General features: G+C 38.8%; 2 protein-coding genes across 2 annotated transcripts in view; one reads left to right on the forward strand and one right to left on the reverse strand.

The window, feature by feature from the left end:
- Window positions 1-20,168, forward strand: part of LOC139942690 (uncharacterized) — a 75,431-nt gene extending 55,263 nt beyond the window's left edge. Inside the window, exons 52-67 of the mRNA XM_071939498.1 lie at window positions 1,199-1,294; window positions 1,698-1,757; window positions 2,270-2,362; window positions 3,014-3,109; window positions 4,283-4,384; window positions 4,663-4,755; window positions 5,954-6,046; window positions 6,569-6,670; window positions 7,193-7,330; window positions 7,998-8,107; window positions 8,688-8,910; window positions 9,207-9,297; window positions 10,062-10,153; window positions 16,324-16,625; window positions 17,416-17,487; window positions 18,393-20,168. Of these exons, the coding sequence (XP_071795599.1) occupies window positions 1,199-1,294; window positions 1,698-1,757; window positions 2,270-2,362; window positions 3,014-3,109; window positions 4,283-4,384; window positions 4,663-4,755; window positions 5,954-6,046; window positions 6,569-6,670; window positions 7,193-7,330; window positions 7,998-8,107; window positions 8,688-8,910; window positions 9,207-9,297; window positions 10,062-10,153; window positions 16,324-16,625; window positions 17,416-17,487; window positions 18,393-18,452 (1,823 nt within the window). The 3' untranslated portion in view covers window positions 18,453-20,168. The remainder of the gene's footprint in view (window positions 1-1,198; window positions 1,295-1,697; window positions 1,758-2,269; window positions 2,363-3,013; window positions 3,110-4,282; window positions 4,385-4,662; window positions 4,756-5,953; window positions 6,047-6,568; window positions 6,671-7,192; window positions 7,331-7,997; window positions 8,108-8,687; window positions 8,911-9,206; window positions 9,298-10,061; window positions 10,154-16,323; window positions 16,626-17,415; window positions 17,488-18,392) is intronic.
- Window positions 12,645-16,207, reverse strand: LOC139943379 (uncharacterized). Its single transcript, XM_071940196.1, has 3 exons — window positions 16,067-16,207; window positions 12,718-15,628; window positions 12,645-12,674 (listed from the first exon to the last, which is right to left on the reverse strand). Exons 2-3 carry the CDS (start codon window positions 15,487-15,489, stop codon window positions 12,645-12,647), a joined length of 2,802 nt encoding a protein of 933 aa, XP_071796297.1. The 5' UTR covers window positions 15,490-15,628; window positions 16,067-16,207.
- Window positions 20,169-22,007: the final 1,839 nt, after the last annotated feature.

Genomic DNA, 22,007 nt, shown 5'->3' on the forward strand with positions numbered 1-22,007 from the left:
CCAAGCCAGGTCAGATCTTCTTAGTCTGTGCCAGGTCTGGCCATACCGGGTCAATTGATTTCAAATCTGAGCCGAGGAAGGCCAGGTCAATAAATCTGGATGTCAGACCTGTGCCAGGTTTGGCCACAATGTATCAGATATTTCTATATCTGTGCCTGTTCTGGCCACACGAGCTCAGATAATGGCAAATGTGGGCAAGGTGTTTCCTCCAAACCAGGTCAGATGACGTCAGATCTTGGCCAGAAGTAACCAAGCCCGGAAAATGACTTTCCAGGTAAATTGCATTGTTTGTGTAGTTCTGAGCATGCGCATATTACCAAGACCAATGGATTTTACCTGGGAAGTCTGCTGCCACCAAGCGTCCCAAAAGTCTCCCATTGTCGGTCGTTTTGAAATTCAAGATGGCTCCTTAAACCAAATGATCCAATACATTGTTCTTATTGGGTTCAGTGAACATTTGTATAGAAACCAACACCGGGGGGGGGGGGGGGGGGGGGGGGGGTTGAAGGAGAAAAAGGAGGCTGGAAGGGGTTAAAGAGAACTTTTATCTGGTGATGTTTGTTGAGGTAAAAGTGAAATCATACATGTAGCCCTGTGTAAACATGCGGCCTCGTAATCCGCCCGGGCGAATTACTAATCCGGGCGAAATGGTGGGGCCCGATTTTTTTTTCTTTCGTTATGTCCTATATACGCTTCCGTAGTTTTTTGTAAAGCACATTGGTATTTATTTTAGTTATGAAACACCCTATATAAGAATAAGCTATTATTATTATTTTTATTATTATTATTGTGCATTTAATTACTAAACAAAATGAATGACTTGTCTTTGTACGTATCAACCATATGACCTGCACTGCGATGTAATTTTAAAAAGTATTCCCTGGCCTGACTTTATTAAGAGCTACAGTCTTACTAAAAAAGGTTCCACACACCTCAGAGAATTTAGTTTTGCAAAAAATAGTTAATGACCTGATGTTTCGACCCTAGCAGAGTCTTTCTTAAAGGCTAAATGACAATACAACAAACATGAACAGGTAACTAAGTGAAACATAAGCAGTGAAGTGGAAATACATGACGGGGTTTGATAGCATGCAGAAAAAAGCAAGAGGTTAACAAAGTGTAGGGGCCAAAAGGGGGGGGGGGGGTTAAGAGAAGGGACTGGCTTTGGATTAAAAACAATTGTTTCTTGTTTTTGTAGAATGCTCACTGTCTTGCATGAATGAAGGTGTAAGGAATGATGCGGATTGTAGTTGCGGTTGTGAAAACATCCCCTGGAGTGGAGAAACATGCTCAGGTAAACTTAATCAACATGTTCTGGATATGAATTTTTAATTTTTGTTTTTTACCCATACACCAATGTTTGGTAGCACTGTATACTTTCCCGAGTCCTGTGAAACAAACATCACAGGCATAACTCGTGTGGGATTCGAACCCATGACCCTGGCAATTCTAGAGCAGTGTCTTACCAATCTGCACAGGAAGACTACGAAACGGTGAGGCGTAAGAAAAAGATTTGTGGCTATAAAAATATGGTAGAGTCCGAGTAGGGGAATAATGGTGAACAAGTTCATTCAGCCCATTGCGTATGTTTAGTAAAAAAAAATATACTTTTGGCGCCACAAGTAATTTCTTCAGAATTAATTGTTGCTATAAATACATTCGGCATTAATTGTCTTTTCTTCCATAATTTTATTCAGATTGTGCCATAACTTGTGGTCCCGACGAGGATCTTGATACCGTGACCTGCGAGTGCTCTGGTAAAAAAAAACTTTATTTACCAATTTAAATTCAATGCAATTTTCCCTGTGACTTTAATTTTTCGAGACAAAATGAAACTCTTGTAATGAAAATACTTTTAAAACCATTTGGGTCTTGTAATGTCATAGAGAAGGGGTTTGTTTTTTTGTTTAGTTTGTGTTTGTTTGTTTGTTTGTTTGTTTGTTGTTTGTTTGTTTAGATGATCTTTCCATCAAGGGAACTCAGCAAACTCCCACAAGGGGATACAAACACCAAGCTGGCAACAGCTTATCTCTCTTATACAAACATTGGTTAAATGTCTATGATTATGAATTGTACAAATCAAGAAATTGTGATTAAGTAACGGCAATATTTATTCTAGTAATTTTGAAATCAGCAGTTATCTGGGAAAACTCGAACCCACAACCTTGTGATTGCAAGTTCTGTAGTCAAACCACTTGACCACTTTAACTTATTAGATTTGTTTTATATATAATCTAATCCTGTACATGTTCCTTATCTTTATATGCAGTTTGTCCATTCACCTGTCAAAATAATGGAGTGCTTGACACTGTCAATTGTTTGTGTTCATGTACAGACAACTGGATGGGACAGGCCTGCAGCGGTAAGAACCATTTTGCGTTTAACATTTTACATGTTTTGGGATGTTTTAGGCCAAGTAAAAAAAAATACCAGTTGATCGTCTAAGTTTTTCCAAGAAGAGGATTATTGTTATTTCTTTCACAGATGGTCGCCAAGCATTTTAATTCAAACTGGCCACCAATTCTTCAGTTTAAAGTCACCACTTACTGCTACCATATTAATTTTTGGCTGCTGTATTTTCTCAAGCGATGCTACTAAGTGATATGCCTGATTCATTTATTTTTATAAATCTATTTATTGATTGGTTTATTTCACAAATAAAAGCTTCATAGCCTTAAAGACACTGGACACCAAGTTGTGTGCTTTCAGATGCTTGATTTCGAGACGTAAAAGAAATCTAATTCTGAGGTCAAATTTGTGGAAAATTACTTCTTTCTCCAAATCTACATTAGTTCAGAGGGAGCTGTTTCTCACAATGTTTTATACTGTCAACAGCTCTCCTTTGCTTGTTATCAATTAAGTTTTTATTCTAACAGTGATTTTGAGTAATAGTGTCCATTGCCTTTAAGGAGGCAGAATTGAGTTTTATTTTTACATCATTGATGAGCATCCATACCAGATGATTAATGCTGCATGATTTATAAGAATTTTTGTCTGTTATACAATCTTGCAGAATGCTCAATCAACTCCTGTTCAAATAGTGGAACATTGATTGATGCAATGTGTCAGTGTGACTGCGATGGAAACTGGGCAGGAACAACTTGTACAGGTAAGGCTTGATGTTTTCAGTTCGCTTGAGCAGAACATTTTGCAAAAAGACATTTGCTTAAACGGCAAAGTGAAATGTCCTCACTGTCTTCTTTTAAAAAAGCATCTCCCTATAGGCCTACAGGTTACGACACTTAAGTCACATTGTGTAATGTATTTCTTCTGTGGCATAGGCCATGTGATAGACTGCACCTTCATGATTTTAGTCAATTCAATGATGGCTCGTTTTTGGTAGTGTTGGTACACTTGTGTTTGTCTGTCCTTGTTGTCCCCTGTCTTTGTCTTTGTGAGTCTTACATGCAGTGTTAGTCTCTCAATAGGTTAGGGTTCAAAAGCCAAGGCTTCACTCAATCCTAATTTTTGCTCTTCTGACTTGTTAATAATGTTTGCTACTGTTTATAACTGTCACTGTTATGCCTGATATTATAAAAACACCAATTATGTAATTTTGTCGTGTTAGGGCAATACCAAAATAAATGTTTTGTTGAACTGAGTTGATTTAATTGAGTCTGAGCACATATCAATGAAAGAACAAATCAAAACATATATTTTATGATGATTGGTAGAAAAGGAGGAACATCACCAAAAACTTGTTAAGTTTTTATAACTCTTGAAAATATTTGAAAGCTATAACACAAAATGCGATATTTCCCAGATGACCATTGTAGTATCTTGTCTGTCAATGCAAGGTGCTTAAATTTAAGATTTGTGTAAGGACAAAATAACCTATATATAACTTGTATTGTTGAGGTCAAATAAATAATAATAATAATAATAATAAATAACCCCCCCCCCCCCCCCAAAAAAAAAAAAAAAAGATTCTTTAAATGTTGCCTGTCTCATATCACAAGAGCATGAGAAAGACACAAACTTATTGCTCTAACTAAAAATCATGCTGGGAGATTTCCTTTCCTTCATAGCTCTGGAATGATCTGCCACAACATCTTAGAAAATACATCTCCATTTCTTAGTTCAGAAAGAACTTATAAAAAACAACCATCAAGTTTCTTTTTTTCACGTCTGCGTTTGGTATTTTTAGGAAAAGGCGCTTTAGCAAATTCCTCGTTATTATTAGCTGGTTTTCCTGTAGGTAGTTCTTTGTGTGTTCTACAGGAAATAATAAGTTCGGCAGACATATGTTACTAATTTATTTCACCATTTTGTAATCTTGCAGATTGTTCACTCACAAGTAGCTCTTGTTCAAATAGTGGAGTACTGGATAGTTCAACATGTCAGTGTGGCTGTACGGGAAGCTGGACAGGAACACTTTGTATAGGTACACTTGATTTTTGTGACATTGTTTTTTACTAATTGTTTCCAAAAACTACAGTTCCTCAGCAAGTAATGATTTAAGGGAAACTTTATACCATCATTATCTTCAAACTGTTGAAAGTTTAATGTAAATCTGTGGACATTTTGTTTTATGTTACAAAAAGTACCCTGACACTTAACACAAATTTCCTGCTGAAGCTGCACATTTCCAAATATGCATTCGAAATTCTGAAGTTTGGCAGATATTGGTTGATAAGTTTTTGTTCCGATTTCAATGCTCAGAATGTTTAATAAACTGTGAAAATAGTGGAAGATTGACTGCTGCAATGTGTGAATGTGCCTGCGATGGAGGCTGGACTGGAACACTTTGTACAGGTAGGTTGACTCTCCATGGCAGTGTGGTCCTTTTCAGACCATGTCCAATAATTTACCATAACTTCATAAAGAGTTATAACTTAGGCAGAAACATTTGCTTTAAAATGAGGTGCATATGTGGTGCATGTGATTGGTATTTTTTTAGTAACTATATTCATACAAGCAAACATTTAACATTTAAGTCATTAAGAACAAAAAATGTTCAATTTTTTTTTAAGGAGATCTTCATATAATATTTAGTTTACTTTGATTGCTTTTCAGATGGATTTATTTCTCTGAAGGATTGTTGTATTACTGGAATGAACTTTATTTAGTCGTGACCTTTCCAGAAAAAAAATCAAAGACAAAATTGTGTGTCTTTAAAAAACAAGGTTTTGTTTTCAATATATTGACTTAGTGCATTTTTGGTATCTTTGAGTATTTTAAGAATACCATCGTCTGTAGATCTTGGTTCAAATGCCACCTTGGATCAGAGCCTTGAGGTAGATTGGTCGCTTACAGGTTCGTTAATCAGTGAATGGATGTAACTTACTCAAGAACTCACTGTGGAGGCAGTCCAACTTATTCTTGATGCTTCTAACATTTTGGTGATAAATGTCTAGATGATTGTTTCTTGATGAGGGTTGTTGGTTGCAGGATGTGATACTTGAGCAGAAGGGAATGGAACAGGATTAGTTTCAATATCTCCAGATAAGATTATGTTGAATGCTACATATATGAGTTATTATGGTCAATTAGAGGCAGTGGACACTATTGGTAATTACTTAAAAATATTATCAGCATAAAACCTCATTTGGTAACGAGTAATGGGAGCTGTTGATAGTATCAAACATTGTGAGAAACGACTCCCTCTGAAGTGACGTAGTTTTCGAGAAAAAAGTAATTTTCCACGAATTTGATTTTGAGACCTAAAGTTTAGAATTTGAGGTCTTGAAATCAAGCATCTGAAAGCACACAACTTCGTGTGACAAGGGTGTTTTTTCTGTCCTAGTTATCTCGCAACTCCGACGACCAATTGAGTTCAAATTTTCACAGGTTTGTTATTTTATGCATATGTTGAGATACACCAAGTGAGAAGAATGGTCTTTGACAATTACCAATATTGTCCACTGTCTTTAAGAGAGAATTCCTTGGTTCTACTACAAGAAAGCATACAGATGTTTAATGCTACATACTTTTTGTCCATTTGTAATTATAGATTGTGCACTTGACTGCCTAAATGGTGGAACATTGGATAGTGCAACATGTCAATGTGCTTGTGCTCGGAGCTGGAGCGGAACAACTTGTTCAAGTAAGTTCGGTATCCATCTTTTGCAGTATTGTCTGCAAATCGAGAAAATTAAAAGCCAATGATAGCCCCATTAAGCTGATTTAAAACACTCAATCACAATAGTAAACAAAAAAAAAAACGTAAAATTTGAAGATCCTGAAAAAGTTACCCTAAGATCCACAACAGAAAAATATTGAAAATGAAACCAGTCAAAAATAATAAAAGGAGATAAAAAACCACTTTATGTAAACAGTGAGCTTAAATTATTTTCAATAATTAACAATCCTCCTGTCCTGTTTCCTGTTCTTTGTATTGATTTTATAAATTTATTTTTTTGTAATTTTGTTTATTTGGTTCTTGTTTAATTATAATATTAACAACAAGTTAATATACATAGCACATTTCACAATAACGTCTCAATGCGCTTTACTTTCACCTCTGTAATAGTGTGCTTTCAGCTTGAAGCTTAAATATAAATTTTCAATAGTTAACGATTCTCCAGGATCGTGTACTTTGTATTGATGTGTTTTTGTTTTGTTTTAGCTTGTCCTATTACTGCTGCAAGTTGTATGAATGGAGCATCCTTTGATGCAGACAATTGCGAGTGTGTTTGTTCTCAGGCTAATTCAGGGGATACTTGCGCAGGTAAAAAATTTATAATTCATTTAAGCATAGGATAGGTGACAGGATGTCTAGTTTGTAAATGAACAGACTGAAACAACAAAATTTACTTAAAAAGAAAGAGTATGGAGCAGGGGGATGGGAGCAGGGGTTGGGCGTAGAGAGCAAAACTGAACGTCCAAGCAGCAACTTTTAACACAAGCTAATAATTAAAGGCAATATTAATGGATTCACAGCAGAATCCATGGCAGTCAGAGTTTATGTAAATATAAAGAATGATTCAATTATTTGTTTATTTATTTGTTCTCAGCTGGCCACATCTCATAAACAATATCCTAAAGATGAGCAAAGTAAACTGTTCAAAACTTCTAGACCACACTGTCTCTTTTCAGAGCCAACTCCCTCAAAAGAGATATTATACATAGTTGTACCCGCAAGTTTACTATTTAGTGTTTATAATGTTGTTACTGCTTATTTTTAACACAACACTAAGCTTCAAACACCATTTATAAACATCCTTGTCTGTTTTTGTTGTCTTTCTTTCAGTCGTTAATCCTTGCCTAGATACAAGTCTTTGTACCGGTGTCGAACGTTATTGTTCACCTGACCACAACAATCAAAATGGTTTTACATGTCCCTGCCAAGCTTATGACGGGTACATTCAAGTAGGAGACCAATGTCTACGTGAGTACTATAGAGTAATCAAGAATTCATCCGACTCGTAGGTTTATTTCTTTCTATTGCTTCACATCTATGTTTCTGCGCTCAAAACCCAGTGCTTCCTGAATCCTTTGTATGGATTTAGCTTCACATGGAGTCAGGGCCCAATTTCATGCCAAGAGTTTTGCGTTTATGACTGATGGATACACACGCTTTACAGGATGTTGTAAGCTCAGGGCCACTATGTATTAAATACCCAGACTATAGGGTCCAACAGTTTCAGTTTCGAGAAACTGTTGTATTGGAATATTTTGGGAGAGGGAGGAAGGATCCAAGTATATCACTAAAAAGGGCTATAGGGTTACCCCATAAAAAGTTAAGCCGGGATTCTGCTAGGATTCGGTAGCGGAATCTCATCAAATTCCCCCCGGGATACCATGTGGATCCCGCAAAATCCTGCAAAATTCTCCCACAAGTTTTTCTCGCTGGAATCCTGGTAAATTATATCACTCAAAGGAGCTAGGGTTACCCCAAAGTCCAAACAGAATCCCATCGAAACCTAACCGGGATTCTTGCCATCTGGGATCCCGCCAAATTATCCCACAATTTTTTTCCCGCTGGGGTCCCACCGGCATTTCCGGTAAAATTTTCTAAAACCTAACGATTTGTTTTTTGCATTCACTTCATCCAGAGCGACCGTCATTAAGAGTTGTGGTAAAAACGTTGACTGAATTCTTTCCTGCCTATGCAAACCCAACTTCAGCTAGATTCAAAAATTTCATCGCAATAATGGAAAGCGTGGTAAGTTCAAGTGCACTTATAAGAGAAATACTATGGAGAAAACACCATTGTAATCCTAGTCGTGAATGCAACCTGTATGAACTACCTAAATCACAATGTGGGGTCTCATACGCGACATTCTGTGGAGTTATACCTAAGCGCAACTGTATCAACAAAATAGTTGTTACAATGCAGACCACTCAAAATGTCATGTTACCAGTGTACCATCTGTGAATGCAGAACAATTCTTTTTATCAAAAGGACCTAGTACTCATCGTAACATTACATTGTACACATTCATTTAATTGTTGTTTGTCCTGTGCTGCATAGTGTCCCAAACTCATTGCTGTGTTTCTGGGTCATGCTGTATTACAATTAAAGTACCAAACCAATGTATAACATTGTTTTTGTTTTTAACCAATCAAAAAAATTCCTAGCGCGCCAGATGTTTTGTTTTGGCGGGCTTGTTATTTTACCTTTCACTTCGTCACTAAGATGTTGATTGAGTCTGAGTACAATCTAACGCAATATTTTCTCTCTACACATCAGGCGGATGGATAACTGATTCATATATGTTGTCATTGTTCATACTTTATATCAGCTTTTATGGAGGCTCGACGAAAACTCGACGACATTGATGGCTGAATCAGTAACGGGTTCGCTGATCCGTAATGGCAGCGCAGTGGTCACAGCAACAATTTTCTACCCTGTTGGAACCATTCCACCCGAAGCTGCTACAGTGTATGTCCTGGCCTTGCAAGCCAACCTGATTGATGACATGGGGAATTCAGTTCCAATCAGACAAAATTCCGTCACTGCACAAGGTATGACTTTTTTGTTGCTCTTACTATTAAAAAAACAAAAACGGAGCATTGCTCAAATAAGTATAACAATAACAACAATGATGATAACTTTTTATTTTTATTTGAACGTGCTCCGCTTCTTAAGTTTTTGGAATTCATGGGGAACAATAAAAATTCTTCTTAAACTTACAGCAAATTGGTGCACAAAATGTTTCTTCATTTTCTTGTTCAGCCTTTAATTTAAAAGAAATAACAGTTGACATCATATTATAAGGTCTCTTAATAATTTCTGAATTTTATTTTTGTCCATTCATCAGATGCATCCATAGCCTGCACAGTTGGCTACTGTCAAAATGGCGGCACTTGTACCCGAGCTGGCATCTTCCCAATGTTTACCTACAGTTGCAGGTAACTATTTACTTCTTTAGTTTTTTGTGCCAGACACACACGGCCTGAAGGCCACTTCAAGGTGTGGGCTACAATTTTTTTCAGAGGCTGTTGCCACCTACTGCTAGGGCTGAAACAGGGCTACCCCTTTTACAGTCCATATGGACGTAGGCTTGGGTATCATTAATCCGAAGCCTGGCCGGTAGAGCAGAAAGCACTACCTCCCCAATTTTACAAAGCAAGTGTCACGACCGGGATCTGAACCCACGCCCCGCTGATCGGGATCCCCACCCCATGGTCAGGCATGCCACTTTTCCATTTTTACCATTAATAATTGAAAAATACAATTACAAAATAGTTGAAATTCTTTAATATCCTCTTTTTTGTGAAATTACAGTTGTATTCCTGCATGGGACATTCCAAGATATTTGACCTTTAAACCCCCTGTTTAGATCAGGTCAAGAAGAGGCATTGGACACATGTACACAATTCTGAATGAATGAGTATATGGCAAAATGAAACCCAGGCCAAGTTTTTTGGCTTTGCTTACTGCCAAATTCTGCGCTTGAAATCACTATTGTCTGCGTTAATAACTTGAGACCAATGTTCGATTTGATACAATCTGGAATTGCTCGCTCTTACTAGAATTGCTAGCTCTTACTTTCACCAATGTCACAAGGACACTCCGCACTAGCTGTGTAAGCAAAGAATGCCTTCAGAAAAACAAATCAATATCACACATGATTCAGTTTCTGATTCTATCATATGATTTTGTTTTTCTTTAGTTGTCTGGATTCCTTTACTGGTGATCAGTGTGAGACAGACGTGACAATTACAACACAGGCTACAACGCAGGCCCCAACCCAGACCCCTGATGGTAAGCGAAGCCACCTGTGCATTTCTCACTTTATAATTTTGTTTTAATTTTGTTTAAATGATCTTCAGAAACTCAGGTTACATGTAGATCAAAATACTTATTTGGGGGGCGACTTAGGCCAAGTACACTGCAGTGGTAACGATGACGACGCAAAGAGAACGCATTCCATTGGTTTATTTGCTCCACGCAGAATACGCCCACACTTATTCAACCAATCGAGTGCGTTCTTGATATCGAGGCCTGTAAGAGGATGACCAGGCCTTTACATAGTCCAAAAAGTATGGCAATTCAGATTTTTGCAGGCTAAAGCCTGGCTCATTTTGCAACAAATAATTTGGAAGAGTTGAGATGTGCCCAACTGAGGACGAAAACTTTGCAGCAAAATAGAGCTGTGTTGTCAAAATAAACTTTGTGTTCGCATTGCATGAAGTATGAACCAGGCTTAAGTTAGGTTGAATAATAAATAAAACAAAATAATAATAATAATAAAAAACATTTAAACACATCAACAAAAGTATGTCCCCCCCTAAACAATTCGCCACAACATCGTAAGGTAAAACATTTTACCAATACAACTAATTAAGAAATAATTCTATGACATGTTTCCTAAGTGTTGTTTAATGTGACGTGTGTACTCAAATATTTTCACCAATGACAACATTTACTGATGTCCAACCCTTTATTATGATACCATTTGCTTGTAGCAACGTGTGATGATGGTTCGATCTGCAATTAATCAAATGAACCCAACACAATATAAACATTTGATTTACAGCAATTACAATAACGAATTAATCCCAATTTTATGTATTTACAACAATTGATTAAATCCCTATTTACCCACAAAATGTGTGCCAAGTGTGTGTGATTCCCCTTTGCCTCAACTCAAGTGACTTAACTTAATCTCAAACTTTATCCCAACTGTGACCTTTGACCCGTATCCACACACACCACCGTGTACTGTATGCCACAATACCCCAACGTACACAGTACACGTACATGTACATGCAACCCACGTGAATCTAACTGACGACATGCTTAGAAAATTAACCACTTTTACAATCAAAATTTTACACTAATTACCCGCTTATTATCAACAATCCCTGATGCAGAGTATACTTAAACTTATAATCTTAAACCTGATTGAACTAATTTTGTACTCACAACATTGGGCGCATCCAAAATCAACAAAATATTGGCGAAAGTATGACCGACTAGTGACAAATGTTATGATCGATCCTGGCGAAAGATGCAAAACAGCGCCCTCATTTGACCAAGAAAATTCTACGCTTCTGACGTCACGCATGAATAAATCACGTTGCCTAGCCCGTAACATCCCGGCCCCTTAAATGGGCATAGTCCTTATGAGCATTTACCTAACACTCAATTTTACAAATCAAATCCCAATTTGGCCCAAACGCAGAAAAATGCAGTACCAGCAAAAAACGCATAACAACAGGTAACAAGAACTGATAATGCAAACTTCAAAAAACTTGAACTCTAATAAGCTTCAAAACCTTTGGCAAAGCTAGTGTTCTCACAATCCATAAACTGTTCATGAAGATGTGTTCATCTGTGAACTTATATCACAAATGCAATGTTTGCCGAGAATGTCCAACGATAAATGTTCACATTCCGCAACGGTCCAAAGAAGTTGCCATGGCAACAAGAGGTCTGGCTAAACTGCTCCATTAAACTAGCACAAGGAGGCGGCGCTTGGCTCACACCTCAAATCATGCCTCAATGCACGATATTTTACCAAATATCAAATAAGCTCAAATAATGAGCACTCCTCAGATTGCAGTCCATAGACTTGAGTCACTCCTGTTGTGGTTCACATCCAACTGCTATTTGGTGCTCTCTAGACCTTCCACTGACTCCAGCAGACACAACTTGTGAATTGGTCTAACAAGTGTTGATGATTTAGTCTTCACCTTAGCAGTCCTGACTAAGTTGTCATCACCCGGATAGGTTTCCACGACTCTTCCCATGGTCCACTGGTTCCTGGGGAGGTCTTCAACAATCAACACGATATCTCCTGCTCTGATGTTCCTTGTTGGCTCATTCCACTTTCGACGTTGCTGCAGGGTGGGTAGATATTCCCTGATCCATCTGCGCCAAAATAGGTCAGCCAAATATTGGACTTGTCTCCATCGTTTACGACTATATAGATCACACTTGTCAAACACGTCCGCGGGGAAAACATTGCTCGGACGCAACAGAAGAAGATGATTTGGAGTCAAGGGTTCTGGATCCCTCACATCATCTGAAACTACAGTAAGTGGACGACCGTTGATCACAGATTCAACCATACACATCATAGTTGAGAGACTTTCATCATAGAGCACTTGTTGTTTTAAAACTGTGTTCAAAATCTTTCTTGTTGTTCTTATCTGTCTCTCCCATGATCCTCCCATGTGTGATGCTGCCGGTGGATTGAATTTCCATCTAATCCTTTTCTGCAGTAGAGTTTTGAGCTCGGATGACAATTTCACAGCTTCCTCTTCGGTCTCCACTGAAACTAGGCAATCATCAACATAGAAATTGCGCTTCACAATCTCTACAGTTTCAGAGGAGAAGTCATCCCGGTTATCATCGGCTGTCTGACGCATAGCGAAATTGCAGCAACTCGGACTCCAAGTCCCGCCGAACAGGTGCACACACATCCGATATATCTTGGGCTGTTGTGTCATTTTGCCGTCTGGCCACCATAGAAATCTCATCACATCTCGATCTTCTACAGGCACGCGAACTTGATGGAACATGGCCTCCACATCTGCCATGAAGGCAACTGGTTCCCGTCTAAATCTCAATAATACTCCTATCAGTCTGTTTGTTAGGTCTGGTCCTTGCAGTACTTCACTATTGAGGGACACACCTCCACTTATGGCTGCGCAATCGAACACAATGCGCAATTTGTCTGGTTTCATAGGATGAAATACAGGATGATGAGGCAGATACCACACAGGCTTGTCATCGGGCTTACATTCTTGCCCTTCCACTTCTTCTGCATATCCCTTCTTAAGTAAGTCCTCGATTCCTTCTTGGTACTTACGATGCAGCTTATCATCCTTGCCAAGTTTTCTTGCGAGACCTTGCAACCTTTGTTCAGCTAGCCATCGGTTGTCTGGCAAACTGGGTGGACATTTCTTAAACGGCACAGGTAACTGGTAATGTCCTCCTTCCATACATACTCCATCTTTCCAAACCTTCAGCGCTCTTTGGTCATTTACTGACATGCCTCTTTCATCACTTATGCAATCTGATGCTTCCAGTTTCCAAAACTTATCTAACTGTTCTTCAAGGCAGATGTCTCCTTGGATGAAGCTGGAACTAGCGGTCAAATCTTGTCTTTTTCCGCTCACTTGGTTCACTGAACCATGCAATGACCATCCCAGGGCTGTTCTTAGCGCGTATGGTCCTTCTTTTCCTGCCCTTATTTCGAGCGGCATCAGTGCTTTTGGAACATCTTGTCCTATCAGGAGCCCAACTTCCTTCTCTCCAGCAAACGGCAGATCAATACCTTTCAAGTGAGGCAATCCTGATATTTCGTCCATTTTTGCCATGTGTGTACCATGAACGTTGATCTTTGGTTTCGTGTACACTTTTGTCATCTCTAGTCTTTCTGTAGTCGGACCAGAGTCTACGACTATGCTCACCAAAGTGGTATCGATTGTACTGTCTATCTTGTCAAGTGTTGTCAGGCTGAGTTTTTGCGTGGTCCCTTTCAATCCAAGACTTCGAGCTAACTGCTCGGTACAGAAAGTGTTTGTAGACCCCGTGTCCAACAAAGCGTAAGTCCGCACAAACATCTTACCTCGTGCGGCTTGAACCCTCACAGGTACGATGGGTAGGACGCTTCTGCTACCGGCCCCTGTGATATTATTACAGCTTGTGTCTTCGGCTGAGTCGATATAGCCATTTTGAACTTTGGCCTCTGGTTGGGTAGTTGACGGATTTGTTTCTTCTTGCGGCTGCAGAATGTGGAGAAATTTTGTGTGCTTTCTTCCACAGCCAGCGACGGAGCATGTTCTATTCAGCCTGCATGCCATTGTCATATGGCCCTTGCGGAGACAATTAAAGCATAATCTCTCCTGCTTTGCATAGTTCATTCTGTCTTGAGGTTTCATACCTTTAAACTGTTGACAACCAAACAGTGTGTGCTCCTCCTTGCACAGAGGACACTTTCTTGTGACGAATTCATTCTTCTTGGTGTCAAACTCATTGGTTTCCATGGTAACCGCAAAAGTGCCTTTGGACCTCTGCTTATCACTTTTGTTCTGCGGCACATCTCGGTTGCTCTTCGAGCTGATTGATCCATAAACTGGGTTATTCTCTTCTTCGGCCACATCTTCTATGAAGGAGACTAGGTCTTTCATGTCTGGTATTCTATCGTTCCTCTTCTGAATTTCTCTTACTATCCGGATCCACCTGTACCGAAGGTAGTTCGGCAGTCGTTCTACGATGCTCTTCAAGAAACTCTGAGGTGCCATCTCACCTTCAAACCCCACAGCGAGTAGGGTTTCATAGCAAACTCTCAATTCGTCTGCCATTTCTCTGAGAGCAGTGCCGTTGTGAGCCGAGATGGTTACGCCTTTAGTCACCCTCTGAATCCAGGCATCTGCAACCTTATGCTTGTTTCCAAAACGCTCCTTCAGCAGCGTCTTAGCTCTCTTGTAGCCCTGAGTGGAATCCATCACTGAGCATGCTTGAATAACTTTACGTGCATCTCCCTTGCAGTAGTGCAACAGCCGGGTTAACTTTGCAGCATCAGCTATTGACGTGCTGTCCACATTTATCTCAAAGGCTCTCCAAAATTCCCAAAACTTCAGGGGTTCTCCATCGTAGAACATCAACTCTGCCTTTGGTAGTTGCAATGTCTCTATCAGACTTCTCTGCTGTCTTTCTGCTTGACGTAACAATTCAATGACGGGCTCAGAGGTGGATTGCTTCTCTTGTGATTCTTGAGAATGTTCGGTAGGGCATGTTGTTGATTCTTCATAAGAATGTTCAGCTTGCAGTGGCTGGCTAGCTTGCAGTGAGGGACTGTTGCTAATAGTTGACTTCTGATCTTCAAATTGAGCGTATACCTTTTCTTCTGCTTCATAACAACAGATTCTGGTGCTGAGTCGGAGCTCCGCCTTCATCTGCTTGAGCTTTAACTCTTGTAGCTCCAACTCTCGTTGCTCACTCAGAGCTGCGTACTCTGCAGCAAGTGCAGCCTTTTTTGCCATGACTTTTATTCTGGCCTTTCTACTTGCAGACGTGCCGGTGGTACTTACGCTGCACTGACTCACCGAGTCTTCTGGATTGATATCATCTTCTTGATTTTCCATTGCAGATCTCTTTATAGCGTGTTATCGAACTTAATGTGACGTGTGTACTCAAATATTTTCACCAATGACAACATTTACTGATGTCCAACCCTTTATTATGATACCATTTGCTTGTAGCAACGTGTGATGATGGTTCGATCTGCAATTAATCAAATGAACCCAACACAATATAAACATTTGATTTACAGCAATTACAATAACGAATTAATCCCAATTTTATGTATTTACAACAATTGATTAAATCCCTATTTACCCACAAAATGTGTGCCAAGTGTGTGTGATTCCCCTTTGCCTCAACTCAAGTGACTTAACTTAATCTCAAACTTTATCCCAACTGTGACCTTTGACCCGTATCCACACACACCACTGTGTACTGTATGCCACAATACCCCAACGTACACAGTACACGTACATGTACATGCAACCCACGTGAATCTAACTGACGACATGCTTAGAAAATTAACCACTTTTACAATCAAAATTTTACACTAATTACCCGCTTATTATCAACAATCCCTGATGCAGAGTATACTTAAACTTATAATCTTAAACCTGATTGAACTAATTTTGTACTCACAACATTGGGCGCATCCAAAATCAACAAAATATTGGCGAAAGTATGACCGACTAGTGACAAATGTTATGATCGATCCTGGCGAAAGATGCAAAACAGCGCCCTCATTTGACCAAGAAAATTCTACGCTTCTGACGTCACGCATGAATAAATCACGTTGCCTAGCCCGTAACAGTGAAAATGAAAGATGTCCATGAATAGCAAATTTAAAGTCGTTGCAATAGTAATAATTTCACTGTTATTGTTTTTTTGCTCCTCAGCCGAGCCCCTGTCTACAGTAGCCATCGCACTGATTACTGTAGGTGGCTTCGTCCTCCTCATACTTATCTCAACCCTCTTCTTATGTATGTGTATCCTTATGAGACGTCAGTATGAAGAAGGTCGACCTGGAAAAGACTACCGAGCGAGAAGTCAATATTATGATCATCAACAAAACTGGGGTTTCGCTAGGGATGATAGTTATAGTGATCAGCTTTCGTCAGATGAGTCACAGAACTCTGAGACACAGAGGCGAATGAACAGACTCATGCAAGTTATGTGGCAGTCACCATACCTACAGAGAGTAAGTCAACTTGTAATCAGTACCTTGATGTGTTAATGCATTGCATGGCCACTTTGGGGTCAGAACTTGACCCCCAAAAGATCTTTAACACCCACAGGAAAATTGTTTTTATGAGGTCATCATGAAGCCTTTACTGTTAAGAAAACAGACGATCTCACATAATGCCCTGCTATTTGTTTCGAGAAGCTCAAAGCTAACTTTTCCTAAGCTTTGTTTTGCTCACAACTTCAACTGTTGCCAAGGCCATTTAAAGGTGTCGTAGTGTGTTGCAACCAATACAAACACCAATGCAACATTGTTGGTTGGAGGCGCCCTGGGTGCGATTACCAATTCATGCTGGGCGTATTTACTTTTCAGCAATGGCGGAAAAACATCCAGGTGGTTTTCAAACCTTGGGGTCGAATCCACAAGATCGTAGGACTTTCAGCTCCAAAGTTTGCTAGACAAGACAGTTTTTTACATTATCAAAATGATTTTTATATATATATATATATATTGAGTAGGGTAGATGGCCTTTTAGCTTTTGATCCAAACTGGACCTTAAATCCATTTATTTAAAAAAAGAGGGGAAAGGGATAAAGGGAAGGATCCAGAAAAAAATACGGGAAAAACTACATGTATAGCCAATCAAAGTTTATATTTTAGAAACAACTGGTGGCTATATAGTTTAACACATGAACTTTTTTATTTGAATAAGCATTAAGAGAAGCACTCACAGAAGATTATCGCATTTGAGTAAGTGTGCTTCCATTGTGACTTAACTGATTTTGATTTTTTCCCTCATCCCCAGAACCCAAATCAAGAATTCATACGGCCTTATGTAGTGACTGGAATGGAGGCACAGTATCATCATGATGCCATGGTAAGTCAAACTATCTATTTCAAGCATGGTGGCCGAGCGGTCAATCCGTGAACTGAATTATTATGTAGTTCGATTGTTGGGGGCATGTCACAGTCATAGCACTTAAAGGCAGTGGACGGTATTGGTAATTACTCAAAATAATTATTAGCATAAAAATTTACTTGGTAACGAGTAATGGAGAGAGCTTGATAGTATACAAATATTGACTGCTTCGAGTGCTATGGTAAAAACTACAACTCCCTTGGTGATCCCCGGACCGTTCCATTTTCCCTCGGCGCAGCACAAGTTAAAGCAGTCAATATTTGTTTTATAACACCCCAACAGACTATTTATCATCCTCGTACACGTATCGTTCGTACGCGCGTTTCAGATACACAGATGCACAACTGATTGGGTTCGAGGTTGGTAAAAAGATGTCTGGGTACTGCACGCCGTGTGATAGTCGTCGGACTATCACACGGCAAACGATGCAACGATCTCACGGCCGCTGTCTAGAAAAACTAAGACATACCATGTGACGTGCTCTAAACCAATGAAAAGGCAGAATATTTGTAAGGGGTGTTATAATTTAAAATATTATGAGAAATGGCTTCCTCTGAAGTAACATAGTTATCAAGAAAGAAGTAATTTTCCACGAATTTGATTTTGAGACCTCAAAATTTTAGGTCTTGAAATCAAGCTTCTGAAAGCACAACTTCATGTGACAAAGGTTTTTTTTTCGTTCATTGTTATCTCGCAACTTCGACAACCAATTGAGCTCCAATTTTCACAGGTTTGTTATTTTATGCATTTTTATGTTGAGATACACCAAGTGAAAAGACTGGTCTTAGACAATTACCAATAGTGTCCAGTGTCTTTAAAGGGTTGAAACTAACTGTTCTTTATTTCTTGATATCTTTCCTCAGAGTGAAGACAGAGATACAGGCCTCGTGGCACGGAATCCTCTTGCATACAGAAGAAATTAGGTTTACAGGAGACTGGAGTGTAACAGTGCCTCTGTTCACGCCCCACCTTGTGGGCGTAATTTGGGAGTTATTTTTGATAACACACTATCCATGGATAAACTTGTCAGCAGAATCTGTCAATCGACATACCATTACTTAAGAACTGTTAATACCATCCGGAAAACCTTTATCACATAATACTGCTGCTACTATCATCCATTCTTTGGTCACTTCTCGCCTTGACAGTGGTAATTCCCTATAATACAGAGTTACGGAACACCAGCTCCACAAACTACAACTTTTACAAAATGCTGCCGCTCGTGTTTTAACAAAATCTAAAAAACATGATCATATTACACCTTTATTGCAGGAACTTCACTGGCTACCCATTCGACAAGGAATTCAATTCCAAATTCTACTTATTGCATTTAAATCTCAGTTCGGCTTGACTCCGTCTTATATTGCAAATCTCCTTGTACCTTATGCCCCCTCTCGCACTCTTCGTTCTTCTGCTAAGTCCCTTTTAACTATTTTTTTTTCTGTACCGAAAGGGTCCAATGGCTTTAACATTATTCACTTGAACTGAAATTTACTGAAATTTTGGAAAGTTAGCTTTACAATATATCTTTTGGGGTTTAAAATGTTGGTGTGAAGAGAAAATATTATAAAACTCTGTATTTGTATGTATCTTATTGCATATAGGCCACAATTTGTTGGCAGCTGCAACTGTAATGTATGGTAAAGCAATCATACCGCCAAGCATTTTTGGGGGAGCTTTAGAGAGATTGAAGAAAAACAATGTTTTTGTGGGCACAATTGAGTTCTTACCAACTGATTTGCACATAATCTTGAAATATACTGCAATGCATCTAGAGGGATATTTTTACATCTTGTGGCGGCTGGATGGCAATACTTCAAAATCAGCGCACAGTGTGTTGTTTGGAGCCAAATTGTTTGGTTTCAGATTGTACCCACTTTGCGCGCCATTCGAATTGCATAATGCGCAATTCCAGTTTGTGTGGACCATTTTCTACACTAAGTGAATTGGTGCCTCATCTGCTGACAGAGGATCAAATTATGTGTTGAGAAAATAAACCAAAATGTCATGCCTTGAAATCAGGGAAAACGCCACAATCATTAAACAAGAGCAATGTTTTTGTCTAGTCTTACCTCCTCCACCCACCCTACTTTCTGGATGTGAATCTTTAAACAGCATCAAATGTATATTAATTTTGTTTTTTACCCATATACACAGATGTTTGATAGCACTGTATAGCATTGTATACTCAGTACTTCGCCCTCAGTACTTCCTGTATAAAAATATATCACAGACATGTACTAGGCATCAAATGTATTCCTACATCTTTCAATCACAGACAATGTAACATGATTTATACACTTGTTTTACAAATGTGTGTAGAATAAAATAATGATAGGCCTATATTTTTTTATACAAATAATGAAAACTGACAAGCAGTACAAAATAATCTATTTTTACTATTTTTGGCGAGCTGCTTTAGCAGTATGCGAGCCAATGTAATACCGATTTTGTCCGTCCGTCTGTCCGTCCGTCCGTCCGGCCGTCCGCACTCAGTGGAAATGTTAAAGATTTTGGTTTAAGTTTCAGTCGTTGAGTTAAGTTGTTCTTGGTCTGACAAGCCCAAGTGAGATTGTTATATATACTTGTCAGTCATGTTTTGTAGTTTTTAGCTATGTTTTCTACGGTGGCTGATCTCCGCCAACAAATAAACACTTTTTCAGTAGGGCGTTATAACGCCCTATACGGCGTTATAGCGCCCTAAATTAGGGCGTTATAACGCCCTATATGGCATTATAACGCCCTAAATTATGGCGTTTTAACGCCCTAATTGAGAAATAGGGCGTTATAACAGCCTAATTTAACGGCGTTATAACGCCCTATTAGGGCGTAATTACGCCCTATAGCGCCCTAAATTACGGCGTTATAACGCCCTAATAAGGCAGTATAACGCCGTAATTTAGGGCGTTATTACGCCCTAATAGGGCGTTATAACGCCCTAAATTACAGGGCGTAATAACGCCCTAAATTACGGCGTTATAACGCCGTAATTGAGAAATAGGGCGTAATAACGCCGTAAAATTAGGGCGTTATAACGCCCTATTATAGGGCATTAGTATGCCCTAATTAGGGCATTATAACGCCCGTAATTAGGGCGTTTTAACGCCATAATTTAGGGCGTTATTACGCCGTATAGGGCGTTAAAACGCCCTACTGAAAAGGTGTTTATTTGTTGGCGGAGATCAGCCACCGTAGTTGTCCAATAATGTTGAAGTTTTTGGAATAAGAAAATGTTAAAGATTTTGGAATAAAAAAACTGCTAAAGTTTTTGGAATACAAAAAATGTTAAAGTTTTTTTTTTCAGGCTCAAAGTCAAACATTGACATCTGGATTTTAAAGAAACAAACTCAAACTTAAATCTTAAAGTTTTGAAATAATTTGTTTAAACAAAAATTAATCTCTCTGTCACAGGTTCCAGTTGATTGAGCTGAAACAATAAAAACATACAATGATCATAACTCCTGAGTGCAACGATGTACTGACTTGAAACTTAAGTCAAACATTGCTTCTGTCGTATAGATACATATGAAAATATAAAATCCAAAGAGTGCATCAATGGTTCCAGTTGATTGAGCTGAAACATTGAAAACCTTAAATGGTCATAACTTCTTATTGCAACGATGTACTGACTTGAAACTTAATACATTGCTTCTGTCGTATAGATACATATGAAAAGATAAAATTCAAAGAGTGCATCAATGGTTCCAGTTGAATGAGCTGAAACAATGAAAACCTTAAATGGTCAAAACTCCTTATTGCACCGATGTTCTGACTTGAAACTTCAATCAAATATTACTTTTTGCATGAAGCTTCACACGAAACAATAAAACTTAAAGAGTTTATCACTGGTTCAAGTTGAATGAGCTAAAACAATGAAAACCTTAAAGGAACCTGTTGCCTTGGGCCGGTCGAGGTGGTCTTTGAAAAGCGCTTGTAACTGTTTGCTATAAAATGCATATGGTTGGAAAGATGTTTTAAAAGTAAATTACAATGATCCACAAAAAATTGCATGATTTTCCTTTTACCTTGTCGACTAACACGGTTGGCCATTTATGGGAGTCAAATTTTGTATTCCCATAAATGGCCAACCGTGTTAGTTCGCAAAGCAAAGGGAAAACCACACAATTTCGAGGCAATTTCGTGTGGATCATTGTACTCTACTTTTAAAACATCTTTCCAACCATTTATGCATTTTATAACAAATGGTTACAAATGCTTTTTATACCGCCAACTCGTCCGATCCAAGGCACACACTCTTTATTGTAATGACGTACAGATTTAAAACTTCAATCAAATATTTCTGCTTACATGTAGATAATATGAACAGATGAAAACATTAAATGGTCTTAACTTCATACTTGTCAATGTCTCCACCCCTGTGACCATCAGTTGATCAGATGATTGGTTTTTCTGTCAGTCATTGGTTCTATCTGGCGATCGGCAGCTCGCCATGGCAGCTTCGCTGTCTAGTTTAATAT

The sequence above is a fragment of the Asterias amurensis genome, chromosome 10, assembly GCF_032118995.1.
Source record: "Asterias amurensis chromosome 10, ASM3211899v1".
Lineage (NCBI taxonomy): Eukaryota > Metazoa > Echinodermata > Asteroidea > Forcipulatida > Asteriidae > Asterias > Asterias amurensis.

Excerpts from the sequence above, each read along its gene's own strand:
- LOC139943379 (XM_071940196.1), bottom strand. The coding sequence starts at position 15,489 with ATGGAAAATCAAGAAGATGATATCAATCCAGAAGACTCGGTGAGTCAG. Across the intron at positions 12,675-12,717 it reads ATGACTTCTCCTCTGAAACT|TTTCAGTGGAGACCGAAGAG; the intron begins GTAGAGATTGTG and ends ATGATTGCCTAG.